This window comes from Eschscholzia californica, unplaced genomic scaffold (assembly GCF_041429995.1).
Source record: "Eschscholzia californica isolate CP2 unplaced genomic scaffold, dmEscCali1.0.p SCAF_6, whole genome shotgun sequence".
In the NCBI taxonomy this organism is placed as follows: domain Eukaryota; kingdom Viridiplantae; phylum Streptophyta; class Magnoliopsida; order Ranunculales; family Papaveraceae; genus Eschscholzia; species Eschscholzia californica.
The window spans coordinates 6,664,769-6,678,545 of NW_028238483.1; the positions used below are offsets into that span (position 1 = coordinate 6,664,769).

The 13,777-nt window shown below is 37.0% G+C and overlaps 1 protein-coding gene across 11 annotated transcripts; it reads right to left on the reverse strand.

The window, feature by feature from the left end:
• Positions 1 to 2,641: 2,641 nt before the first annotated feature.
• Positions 2,642 to 13,354, reverse strand: LOC147531021 (RNA-binding KH domain-containing protein RCF3-like). Of its 11 annotated transcripts, none has more exons than XR_015228434.1 (12): positions 12,939 to 13,294; positions 11,197 to 12,446; positions 10,489 to 10,935; positions 10,149 to 10,400; positions 9,663 to 10,004; positions 7,553 to 7,635; positions 7,338 to 7,449; positions 7,100 to 7,260; positions 6,261 to 6,339; positions 4,841 to 4,889; positions 2,930 to 3,135; positions 2,642 to 2,882 (listed from the first exon to the last, which is right to left on the reverse strand). XR_015228434.1 is itself a non-coding variant. In XM_086651141.1 (9 exons), the coding sequence occupies exons 2-8, from the start codon at positions 12,406 to 12,408 to the stop codon at positions 7,117 to 7,119; spliced, it is 2,592 nt and encodes an 863-aa protein (XP_086507267.1). In that variant the 5' UTR covers positions 12,409 to 12,446; positions 12,939 to 13,294; the 3' UTR covers positions 4,756 to 4,889; positions 7,100 to 7,116. The 11 variants fall into 11 exon arrangements, 2 of the variants coding, with proteins under 2 accessions (XP_086507267.1, XP_086507266.1); XR_015228432.1 differs by having other exon boundaries at positions 2,930 to 3,139; XR_015228433.1 differs by lacking the exons at positions 2,642 to 2,882; positions 2,930 to 3,135 and adding exons at positions 4,243 to 4,445; positions 4,557 to 4,756.
• Between the last annotated feature and the right edge of the window lie 423 nt (positions 13,355 to 13,777).

The window sequence follows — 13,777 nt, forward strand, 5'->3', positions numbered from 1 at the left end:
TATATTTAAGAGTTAGGGTGAAACAGTAATTTCAGTTGAATTGAAACGGTAGTTAGTTTCCGTCGACGGTCAACGCGGTCAACTGTTAGTCCGTGGCCCAAAGGCTTTAACGGACAAACTTGTGACTTAAACGCTAAAGCCGGTACTTATTCTTGACCCAAACACTAAATATCCCTAATATAAATAAATAATGTGTTCTTCCTCAAAACTCAAATAAAAAAGAAAACTGAAATTAGTTCTCTACTTTGTGATTATATACAGAGTAAATTTAGGGTTTTTTTATATATATATATAATCTTTTCTTCAAACGATCCCTCTATTCTTCAGTTTCTTCTCTTAGGGTTTTTTACTATTTTGTTGGACCAAAAAGGTGTCAAAGTCGATTCCCAATAGAAAGAAGTCTTACAAATTTTACCACCTAAAACATGAGAAATTGGTTTTGCCACCCTCTCATTTTTTCACTTTGTCTCCTCTGGTGTCTTTCACGGGTCCCTCGCTTTCTCACTCTCACAACATCTCTCCATCCTGGACTCTCTCTCATCAATTAAAGCATTACCTCATTTCTCTTCTCTCTCTCTCTCTCTCTCTCATCCGTACTAAGCAAGATCATTAGTACAGGGACTTGGTTAAATGGTATAGGAACATAGACAAAATATCATATTTTTAGATTTGAAGACCCTTTACCAATTGGAAAAGGAGACATTTTTCAATCGAATTAATTATTAAGAAAAATATAAGAATTAAAACAATACAAGTATCGAAATTTTATTTTATGGTCATGTTCTTTTTCCCTAGATTCAAAAATTTTAGCAAAAAAGTTTCTTCTTAACATTTTCTACAAACAACGAACACTACCTAAAATCACTATATTCTTATCTACTCTAAAGTTCTTCTCATCTCTTTCATATGTAATGTATTCATTATTTCTTAATACATAAATGATGCTTCATCAATGGAAGATGATGCTTCACCAATGGAAAATAATTACTGCTACTTTGCAACATAATAACATTTCACTCTATTACTGGTAATGTCAACGAAGATTTGTCTCAAAAAGTATAAAATTTGGTAACTGCAGTTATTTTTTTCTCTCGGTCGTCAGTATTCGACCACTTTTTATTGGTGAACACGAAATATTTCAGCCACTTTGGTTGAAGTTCTAGATATATTTCGACCATGGTGGTCAAGATTTTGGACATATTTCTGTTACTTTATCCGAAATTTTTTCCTTCAAATTTCATTCGATCATTCGTTCCGAGTTTTTAGATAGGGAAAGATCTCTTCAACTATTTTAAAATTTTGTCTTTTAATGTGTTAATTTTAAATATTAAGTATTTTCAACATTACCTTTTTAAGTGACTATTTGATGGTTTGTTAATATTTTCAAAAAAAAAAAAATCTAGCTACAAAACGACAAATGTCTCTTCACTAATCGAGTCGCTATACACTAATGACAAATCTATATATCGAAGGCCCAAATCAATCGTCTCTCAATGAGAAATGGGCAACTATCAATCGTAAGCATTGGAACCCTAAATCCCAATCTGTTGAAACCGCACTGATCAATCGTACCTTTCGCTCCTAATCTTTTGATGATTTCTTTTTTGCCTTAATTTGTGAATGAGTTTGAAAGATAAAATCCTAAATCCCAATTTGTTAGAACCCTCGTCCCAATCCGTTTGAACCAAAAAACCCTAATCCAACAACAAAAATGTGAAAATAATCTTGATCGTTGTTTATATGTGATTTAATTTCTTCGGAAGTCATTGGAAGCAATTAAGTTTGCCTTCAATTTCTTCTTGGTGAAGCAATTAGGGTTGTTTTCGAATTTGGGAAATAGAGATAGAATTGGAATTTCTTAAAGCACTCGACTAGATTGCAAATGGCACCCCTTTCTGTGTAAAAATGAACACCGACAGTAATATTTTCAATTGGCTCAGAATTTGATAAATAATACGATGTTTACAGTTAAAAGAAATTGACTTTAGAATTTTCTTTTTTTTGAAATAATCATCTTTTATTCAATTGATCTATTCTATAATTACATTGGGATGATCAATTGGCTTTGTCTCATCCAGATAGTTGTTACATATCTTCTCGCTTCTTTAACTAATCTATCATCTTTTGATTTGCTTGCCTTCCTAAGAAGGAGAATTTGAGAACGTCGAATCGTCTTTGGTTGTTCCTGATCGAGATTATGTGTCATTGTCCAGTCTTTGGTTGCTCCTGATGATCGAGATTATGTGTCATTGTCCAGTGATGATCCGATTTCCTTCCCCTTCCAATATTACTTTGGAGATGTTTCACTCAAACTTCTTCGTACCGCATCAAACACAAAATTTAAGTGTAAGAAAAACTTGATTTTCTTTCCCCTCGGAAAAAATTTGTTTTCATATCAAACTTTCTCACACGAACCAAACAAATTATTGTACACGCACATGGGTGGACAATTTGTGTTTCTCGTTTAGATATAATTTGGATTAAATGCCATTACACCATATCATGTTAGCCAAAATGGCCGTGTTGATATCCAAATGACTTTTTTTTGGCAATTGAACCAAATTATTTTGGCCCAAACAGCTACTTTAGTGAACTCTTGCATCCATTATTTGGATGTTTGTCCAGTATCTGACCGCTTCAATTGCTACAAATAATGCGTATAAGTTCAAAATATAAATCATAAAATCACCCATCACCAAAAAATGAATAAAGACCAAGAGACCTGATATACAAAAATACCAAGCACCAAGGCCTCAATGAACAAACAGATATCCCCATTGTTTTTAACAGTTAGTCCAAAGGAAAGCTACTGGAACTCATCATAGACAAACTTAGTCGTTGGAGACTCTTCCACTGTATCACTGTTCCGATCCAGATGAGAACTTGCTCACTGTAAACACTCATAATCTAAGGTCGAGTACACATTCACTCTGAACGTTAGAGATGACTAATTGACCACTTCAAATATATGGAAGGCCATACATCTCCAAAAGATTAGTCACCATGCGCATTCACAACCCAAGGAATTTTCAACTGCCAGTAACATCACAATCTATGGCTGTTGAAGGTTCTTCCACTGGTTCCTGTTCCAATCCAGGTGAGTACTAGCTCGCTATGTACCCTCACTATCTATGGCTGTCTACACATACAGAGAGAAGTTAGAGATGACGAATTCATACCACTTCAAATATATGAAAGGACACATCTCTCCATAAGATTAGTCATCATTCCCATCCAGTAGGATCACAATCCAAGACAACGGCAGTAACATCATGACTTCCCTGCTGGCATTCACAAACTAAACAGGTCGGATTTGTCTCTACAAAACTACTCATTAGGTTTCATTGAAGCTATCGTGTTCCCGTGATTCTTTGCTCACTTGAGCAATAAAATCCTGGAATCATGATCAGAGCTGCCTAAGTAGATACATCCACTGAGTCCTGCTTCTTGCATCCGATACAAAATGTTTCTCCTTCTGAGCTTCTTACTTATAACAGGAAATTAAACATACAACACTAAAATAGCATTTGTAATAGTGTACTACTAACCCCTAATAACTTCAGGCACTACACTATCATATCTAAAATGTTATCCATTGTCGTTATCATGTCTGTTAAAAGAACTCCTGAGATTATGTTCATGGACTCCATTACTCTATCTGTCAGTTCTCTCAAGGAATCCTAGGAACTTCTAAGAGTTGAAATTATCTCTTGCGATCATATTCCACTCCGCCTGAAGTTCTGTAATTTGACTTAGTAACAAGTAATTCTACCTCCGACTTTCCCATACATGTCCAGATCAATAATTACTTTTATCAATTATTGAACGTTGGACTATCCAAGACATGAACATCAGCAGACTACTTGGTGCAGAAATTAATGTGAACTTCCAAACAGGTTGTTCACATTGGCTCCCTTCCTCACCTATTGTTTCTCTTATGTCCTTTATTTCTTCAAATATGACTAAACAAGATCAGCTATAAATATTAAGGGAAAATGGCTGACCTTTTAATACATGCGAAGAGCCTTATCATGAGGATAGATATACCTAAGTAAAGGAAAATTAGGTACTTCACTTTTTAATGATATGACCCATTGTCGTTAACGTGTATCCCAGGCTGCCAGCATATGCACTTGCATATTTCAGGGACAGAAGTAGATAGTGCGAACGGGCATAAAAAGTAGTAGCAACGAGTACATGAACTAACTGGTAAAGGAAGAAAAAATAGAAAAGGCCCATCACTTGATATAAGTATTTATAAGCATTAAGGATAGAACATACAAAAGATATCATGCATTAGAGTACGGTTAACCATGTAAGTCCGCTATATTATAAAGGTCTAACAGTCCTCTTTATTTGTTACATGAAGTGGTTTCTCCCTGTAAGTAGATTTCCATGCCTCAGTTCCCCAACTCCAACTCTTCTCATTCCCTCCCCTAACCCAACTGCTAGTGATAGAGATAAATAACCATGGTGTAAGAGCCTAGATGAAAGAGAAGGAAGATGTCTCTAGGACCCTAAGAAGTGAAAAATGGGTGGAGAAGTATACTAACTACCATGTGATGTGCAACTGCCTAGTGACATTTCCCAGTCGTAGCTTAGGAACAATCTATATTTTGCCAAAGTCCAAAAGCAAAACTGACATACATGACTACTGTACTAGCAAGACCTCAAAATTAACTTGTGCAACCATATAGCTTGCCCAAAATGATTTAGTAACCCATGCCCATAACACTTGCTCATTGCCTACTTCACACTGAGAAATAGAAAAATCTATATTGACATCTGCTCTTTAGTAATCAGACTTAGTTTAATGATTAATCTTTCAAGCAAAACAAACCTGGAAGCTTAAATCTCTGAGGCCATCAAACATCAGAAGTCCTGACAATCTGTCATGCAAAAACCCATTGCATAAAAGCAAGTCAATGATAATTTAGAATAGTAAAGGGAGAGGTCTGAACTGAACACAAACTGGCAGTAAAAGAAAACTGTGAATAGGACAAAAAAAATTGAACACCTAAAAAGCAAGTTAAGTTTATGATCATTAGTTAGAACTTACAACTCCAAGCTGACATCGAGATTTTGAGGAGATCAATAGATGTGTCACTGTGAAGCTACAGACAGAGACGAGAAGTGGTATGCCCCCGCCCCCGCCCACCACCCCCCCCCCCAACAAACTCAAGGGAAGAAACTTGATTGTTATACAGTTGCAGCTTCATGCAGAAGTCATTGTGTTCAAGAGACAAGTTTTTTCTCTTATACAAACCCTTCCCTATCCACTATTTGCTGTAGTATATAGATTTCGATTACCACTTCTACTTGGGTTTCACTACGGCAAGTTGCTTATGTACATATGTTTTATCATGGATTTGATTATGTTGCAGAACCTAGTTTTCATACACCTGATACCATTCATATCGTCATTTATTTCTACAAATATACTTCTAAACAGAAGGCATTCATCGCAGTGACTTTCAGGATTATGTGTTATGCATTATAGCCGGGGACAAAATGATTGTATGGGTATGGCAAATCCACTCATACATGTCCCATTACTATTTTTACTCGACTCAGTCAATAAATTCTTCGCAAATTAGCAATGTCCAGCTCCAAATTGGCGTATGTGTATCTATTAGTCTAGACTGAACAAATAGAATCACAATTAACTACTTTTCATAATCCAACATCCGGTAAGATTTTACAATTCTTACAAAGTACTAAGATAAAATGCATGGTGCAGGCAACATCTGACATATAGCCCCAGAATATCTGATTATCAAAACAGTATACCTGAAGACCTTCAATTTCATGGCTTTTGAAAGCTAAAGCACAATTCCAAGTTACTTTTAGTGTATCTAAAATGACAAAGTACCAAAATATTTTCGCAAAGACAAATGCTGAGACTCCTCAACTTTGGTAATCGAACTCCTTGCCTACTCCCAACTTTGCTCTCAATATCATGTCTATATGATGGTAAATTTATCCATTCAGTTGATGCTTTTACTACTAGTACCTATAGGGAAACGAATATCTCAATATAGGCAAGTGTATAAGCCATATCTGTTGTAAGAACTAAAAACTAAATACTTCTCATTCTAGTATCCCTAAAATTTAGGAGACCCATAAATTGTTCACATTCATCAACAAAAGAAGTATAACTCAGTTAACTCACTAAAAGGAACCCTTCACTTGGAAGTGAAAAAACATGATATGCATAAACAAACATGCACTCTCCAAACTAATGGAAACCTGTCCCTTACAAAAGTTCCCCCCTGTTTCGTGATGGTCCCAAAACTGCAAATTCAAATTCTCTCATTCTCCAAGCTTCTTGATCTCCAGCTGAAGTTTCAAGGATCAAACAGCAAAGATTGATAACCAAGTATTAGATTTATTGCTTCCTGTCTCATAAATGACATTATCGAAATAGTAGGAATAGTTGTCAACACCTAATTAACGACATGGCATATACGTAACATTGGCAAAAAACTAGCATAGTGATAAGCAAAGATCCCACACATCCAACGCTCAAAAGAAAGACTGGAAGAAGAACAAAAAAATTAAATTTAGGATATTACATGCTCTTCTAACTTAAGTTTCACCTAGCAATGATATTACACCTTCATTATTTTCTAAAAAGACATAGTATAGAAGATACTGTCCGTAGACTGGACCAATGTATAAAAAAGCATTTTTCCGCTTTGATTCGGTTTTATTCGACAATGTGTGGTGGTGCCCCGAGGCGTAGCTTCAGTTTCTGATATTTTACTGTAGTAGTGATAATTTATTCTCTTAATAGTATTTTATAATTTGTTTGTTTACCATAGCAACTTACTTTTTTAATAGTACAGTTGAAGGATATGAATGCTTTCAGTAATTCGGTCACCTCTACCCTTTTGACAACCTCTACGAGTAAAGAAAAAGAGGAAAGAACAACAAAACCGAGGCCTAAGTGTTGGTGCAGTACACATATATTTTCCCTCAACGCGTGTGCATTGATTCGGATCTTATGCGACTTTTTAAGCATTGGAAGGTACAAGAACATGAAACAGTAATAAAGTACTTACTAACCAAATATATACCAAAAGTGACTAGTAAATACCTGTTTGATATGTTGAATCAAGGTGAACTTGTCCCACTCATTACAAAAGCTTGAAGAAGACTCTGTGCAGCATGTGTCTGCTCAGGTGTCCCAGATATTATAACTGCAGTCTCTGCTGCTCCAGCTCTGGGTTCAGTTATTGTAATTTTTGCACCAGAAATCTAAAAATGGTTTCTAAGATTAGTTGCAAAAATCAACATTTAAGAATGGATCAGTATCGGTTTAGCGAAAAAAAAACCTGGCGAATCTTTTTCAAAGAGCCTCCATTTTCTCCATAAATTGAAGGAACGACAGCTCTAGGAACAGAAACTTCCACAGTTGTGCTCGTAATGATGGTCGGCTGACTTCCACTGAACAGAACAGAAACTTAAGTTCGTTTAAATATCACGAGCAATAAATTTTGAAATCTATAAAACTAACGAGAATGGAAATGACAGAAGAATGTTCACATACCTGTTATATCCTGTCATCCTTCTTTGTGAGGGGCCTCCGGCATAATCTGACATGCCCGACGGCCGACTACCATCACGAAAACCCTACAATGTGTACAGAGGAATTAATTGAACCGAATGAAAAGCAACTGATATCAAAATCCCACAATTTTCAATTTAAATCTCACAATGCAAATTCTATCTTATTGATATTGGTATTGACCGGGAACCTTATGGTCTTAGAAAGATCATGTTTTGTATGGTTAGATTGAAGTGGTTAATTGCTACATTCAACTGCACCTACAATGATATATGTACTTGTATATTTGACAGATTGATGATCTTTTTTGGCTCCTTCTACTTTTTGCCAATAACACAGGCTATGAAGAAAAAGTCAGGATTAAGCCCCAAGTACTCCCCGACTACTCCTCAGTCCCCATCTTGCCGACTCGACTAGAGGTCAAAACCCTAGTCCTGTGGAATTCCGACTAAATCCCCGACTCTATCCGACTAGGACCGAGTCGACTAGTCAGGCCAGGCGGGATTATTTAGCTGGCTCTTATTTTTCTTTTGCTCAAATCGACAAAGGTGGTTTAGGATTTGCTCATTCGGCTTCTTCACCCTTCCTCTCCCCTCCACACATCATTCTAACTAGATTGAAGTAATTTTGAAGTTTCTTCCTCTCCAAACAAGATTCCAAGTTCTCTTTTTATCTTCTCAATTCTTTTTAGAACCCAGATTCTACTATTAGTCTCTAAAAACTCAAATAAATGTTATTTTTTAATGTTATATACTTCAATAATGTTGTAGAACGTGTTGATAATTAGATGTCTTCTTCTTAGGGATAAATTTTTAGTGTTTATACTTCATGAAAACCCAAATACTTATATTTATACTTATCTATAATTATATATACAAAATAGACTATATATTTATATTGTACGACTAGTCCCGTGTAAATACGACTAGTAGCGACTAAGCTTAGTCCTGAGTCCGCCGACTAGTCCCCCTTGCCGACTTTTCCAACATAGAACCTATGTTGAAAAAGTCGGCAACGGGGACTAGTCGGCGGACCCGGGACTGGGCTTAGTCGCTAATAGTCGTATTTACACGGGACTAGTCGTATAATATAAATATATAATTTATTTTGCGTAAGTAATTATTATAGGTATAAATATAAACATTTGAGACAAATTCAAACCAACCAAAGTATTCTAACATCATACTAGATGAAACGCTATGAAATCATTCAACAATCACGGATATATTCAAACCCTAATTACTACATTCCAACTATAAACATGCTTTCAACTTTAAAAGACTAAGAAATCAGTAAAAAAAAAAAACATATGGTCTCTAGAGAGCGAAAGAGTAGTTAAAAGAAAATGAAGAAAATAAAGAGAGAAACTAGCTTGAAATCTTGTTTGAAGAAGAGGATAGCTTCAAAATCTACTTGAATCTTGTTTGGTTGATGTTTGGAGATGAGAAGATGAGTGAAGAAGGCAAAGCTTCAAACCCTAGAGCAGTCTTCTCGTTGGAAAATAGAAAAATACATGCTGTTCCTTATAAGTCCCGACTAGTCGGACTAGTCAACTCGACCCTAGTCGGGCCGAGTCGGGGCTTTAGGCGAAATTAGGCCCGACTAGGGTTTTCAACCCTAGGCGAGTCGGCAAAGTGGGGACTGAGGAGTAGTCGGGGACTAGCAGGGGACTAGTCCCGACTTTTTCAACATAGCATAGAACACAGGTTTATGTTTAAGGAATAGCTTTATGGGAATTGTTTGGAGAACACCCACAAAAAGAATCACAAATTATTTTTATTAAGTTTTCTAATGGACTAATTTCTCCTAAAAATAGCGAAAAGATAATCAACAATATGACATAATTTATGTGCATTAATAGGCTCAGATTATTGGACACCAATACGAGCATATTTCGCTTGAACAATGCATTAACTTGTAAAGGGCGATCATGATGTATCTTTAGGCCGACCTAGTTTTCAGCCTCCCTTTTACTGTTTTTTGTATTTTGTGTTTAATTCCTGTATTTTATTCCCATTTTTTTTAATATTAATTCAAAGTTTCAAAAAAAAAAATTGTGAAGGGCACAAGCTGTAAGAATATAAACAGCTACCTGATGTTCCCACGGTGCTGAAGATGGCATTCTTCCAGAACTGTGATGAGGTAAACCCGGTCTGTGAATATTATGCCCAAATCGATCATCATGGGGATGCATAGGGTCGCGGTGTGGCATCCCACCAACAGCGTTATGAAACGGTGGACCAAAATTGGCATACATGCCAGGAGGAGAGCTTTGCCTCCTTCCCATGAATGAAGGATACGGAGCTACTTGTTCTGGGAAACCAGGACCACCTGGGTGGTTGGTAGAAGGATATGCATCACGAAAGAAATGCTCCTGGAGCCTACCAGTTATTTGCAGGAGAGCTTCCTGCACTGACTCAAATTCCCCTGACATCTGTCCGAATGACTCAATAGTAAGTTATTAGCAGTCTAGTACCACACGAATAGATCGAGAAAACATTATAATCATTTTGGGACAAAAGAAAGTTAAGAAAACAACTAAACAAAATCATTGAACTATATTCACATCCAAACTTACCTGAATTACTTCGTCATTTTCTGAAGCACACCTCGAAACTTGGTCCCTTGGTACTATTCGAATATGAGCCCCGGTGAACTTCCTCATTTCAGCAATAATGGAGCCACCCTTCCCAAGTATGCAACCAATCTGACTGGAGTAAACAAGTATCCTAGCTACGACTTTTTCACCGTGATCAGGAGTTCCCTTGACTATCCTGTTTTGCACACGAAGAACTGCATCCTGGGCAGCAGAAACCCTATCATCTGGATGCTGCATTTCCGCAAAATGTTCAGATTTAGAAAATAACAAAAAGAAATAGATAGAACAATATATAGAAACCTTAAAGTGAAGGCATTACCGCTGGGCCAGATATAATTATAATACGATCATCCGAATCAGGAAAACGTTCCAAGATTTTTATTTCGCAGCCAGTTTCATGTTGAAGCGCCTTCACTATGGTCCCACCTCTTCCTATTACACCCCCAACTTTCTCATTGTAACACAACAGGCGGAAGGTCATTTCATTCAAAGGTGCCATTTGGTTCGGGATAGCATGTTCACGATACTTAGTAACAGGAGGTGGACCAGATAATGGATAATCAGCACGGTCATGTGCTCTTGAACCAAACGAATTAAAGCTTGGTGGTGGATGGATATCAGACTTCGGAAGAGGGCCAGAAAAGTTAGATGAAGGTCCAGTTTGTTTATTTGCAGGAAAATTATCACGGTCACGAGGAAGGTTCTCCAGAAGCTGCTGAGAAACAGATTGTAGAGCCTTTCTTACTGAATCTATTCCTCCAGTGAGCTGTAGTAGAGTGGACCAAAAGTGGGATCAGAAACATGTACAAGACAGCAAGCAAAAAATTTTATGAGTGCACATATTAACGTGGTACAAAATATAAATGATATAAGCCGCTTGTAAAATTCAAATTCTGCCACTGAACAAATAGAACATAGAAAGATACAACTTACGACGTGGAAGTGCATGCCAACTATTGTGAGTAAGGAAAGCAATCCCATATATAAGGGGCAAACACAAATATAACTCTAGTACGCAGTTAGCTACCTGAACAAGTTCATCAAGTTGTGAAGCACATAATGGAAGTTTGTCTCTTGGAAGAACTCTGATCTGTGAACCACTATCTGCTGCCATTTGCTTTATAACACTTCCACCTTTCCCCAGGAGGCAACCAACTTGGCTGGAGAGCACTAGTAACCTAACAACGACTGAAGATGTCTTACTTTCTTCATCCCCTTCATCGTTCTCAGGTTCTCCTTGAATCATTCTTTCAAAAACAAGTAAAAGGGCCTTTTGAGCAGCTAAAGAACCTCTTTCAATTAGTGAACCTTCTACAGTGACAGATTTCTGAGCTTTCTGATCTCCATCATCACCCATATCTTTATTATCGTCAATCTCTTTCTCACCAACCACATCTTCCTTATCATCCTTCTCTATTTCATTAATGTTAGCTTCCTTCTCATTCTTCTCTGTCTCATCAACCTTGCCTTCCTCACCATTCTTCTCTTCCTTACCATCCTTCTCTTGCTTGCCTTCAATCTCTTCCTTTCCATCCAACTCTTCCTTGCCTTCCATCTTTTCCTTGCTATCCATCTCCTCCTTGCTCCCTCCCTCAACTTCTATCTCTTCAATGCTCTCTTCCTTGACTTCTATCTCTTCATTGCTCTCTCCCTTGACTTCTATCTCTTCATTGCTCTCGTTCTTGACTTCTATCTCTTCATTGCTCTCTTCCTTGACTTCTATCTCTTCCTTGACTTCTATCTCTTCCTTGACTATTATCTCTTCCTTAACCTCTATCTCTTCCTTGACTTCCATCTCTTGATTGTCTTCCTTACCATCCTCAACTTCCATCTCATTCTTGCCTTCATTTCTCTCATTATTTTCCTTTTCATCATCCTTCTCATCGGCACCATTCTTTTCTTCATCTTCTTTGTGTTTCTCATTGCTCGATTCAACCTCTTTAACGTCAGGACCGACAATCAAAATAACCCTTTCATCATCCCCAGGAATAGGTTCTTCAACTCTAACCTTTGCACCAGTATCTTCGCGTATCTGTGAAACGATGGTACCACCTTTTCCAATAACACTACCCGACTTTGAAATGGGACACAGAATACGAAAAACAGTACTCCCCGGGGAAATTTTCAATGGTTGAAGTTGTGGATAAGAAACTGCTGACTTTTGCCATTTTCCTTTTCCATTTGTCTCTAACCCGCCTCGATCATACGGTCTCTTAGAAGGTGTCAAGTTGAAAGCCATGATAATAGTACTTTACCTCAAAAGAGCCCAACAAATCTCTGAAACGCAAAAACACGGTTAAAATGTCAGAAGAAATAAGTAACTTCAAAAAATTCGAAATTTCTTCAAATAAGAGAACGAGTGACCATCGGAATACATTGGACCAACAAATGTTTTAGAAACACAGGTAATTAAACTCGAATGAAACAAATCATATCAACAAGAAGCATATAAAAGATGTAGTCTATTTCTCCACCTTATCATTGAGGTCATACTTTTCTATGATGGGCTTGATATTGTAGGTTAAGACTAAAGTAGCAAACTTTAAGAGATCCAAACTGGTAAAGATCTAGTGAATGCATATGCCACCACCTTCTTTTATAAAGATTGTGCTAAGCTGATTTCATCAGAAACGAAAAACTAGAACCCTAAAGAAACAATATGAGAAACACGAAAAACTAGGGTTTACGACACAAAGATTAATGAAAAATAACGCGCAACTAGAGGAGGTAAATGTTCAAGAATTACAAAATGTGAGAATCGAGTGTTACCTTTGAAAATCAAAACCTTCGTGAGTGGAGGTTGGGGGATGGGGAGGTTAGGGTTTTTCAGGCCTAACAACGGAAAAATAGCAGAAGACTGAAAAGAATAAAGGGACAATTCAATTTTTGCACCCTAAAGATGGCCAACACACCACAATTGGCCCTTAAACATGACTAGCTTCCAATTTGGCCCCCTTTTGATCTTTTCCGTCAGGCAATATTAACTGCCGAGTTATCTGCCTCTCTTTACCACTCTTTCCCTCCCTATCCTTTGTAACTTTTTTCTTTCCGATCGTCGGAGTCGGTCGGAGACCATCATTTAAAAACAAACATTTTTTTCTCCTTTCTTCCCTCCTCCCACCACCATCACTTCATCCTTTTTTGCAATTGTTTTATACCATCTTGAACAACTAAACTAATGATATGACATGTGTATCTAACATGGGTTATTTTATTACTGTAAAATTCATCAACATGCCGTTGAAATCAAGACATTGTACTTGTATTAGCGGTAGCAATATCAAAAGTAATACTAATACATTTATCAATATCATCATACTCTCTAAATATGTTAGATATGCTTTGATATATTTCAACCTCCCTTGTATATTTACTAAGCACAACCCGTGCCTCCGGCCTGGGAAAAGTCCAAATTCGAACGCGTAATATGATTATCATAATCTTGAGAGAAACCATAACCTTCGATCTTTGCAAATTTCACTTAGGTTTGCAATTCACCAAAAAAAAAAGTGAAAAAAGACGATACGTTACGGAGATGCAAAGTGATTGAAGATAGAAGGGAAAAAATATAGCGAATAGTTGAAAGAGAACAATTTGAAGGAAAATGG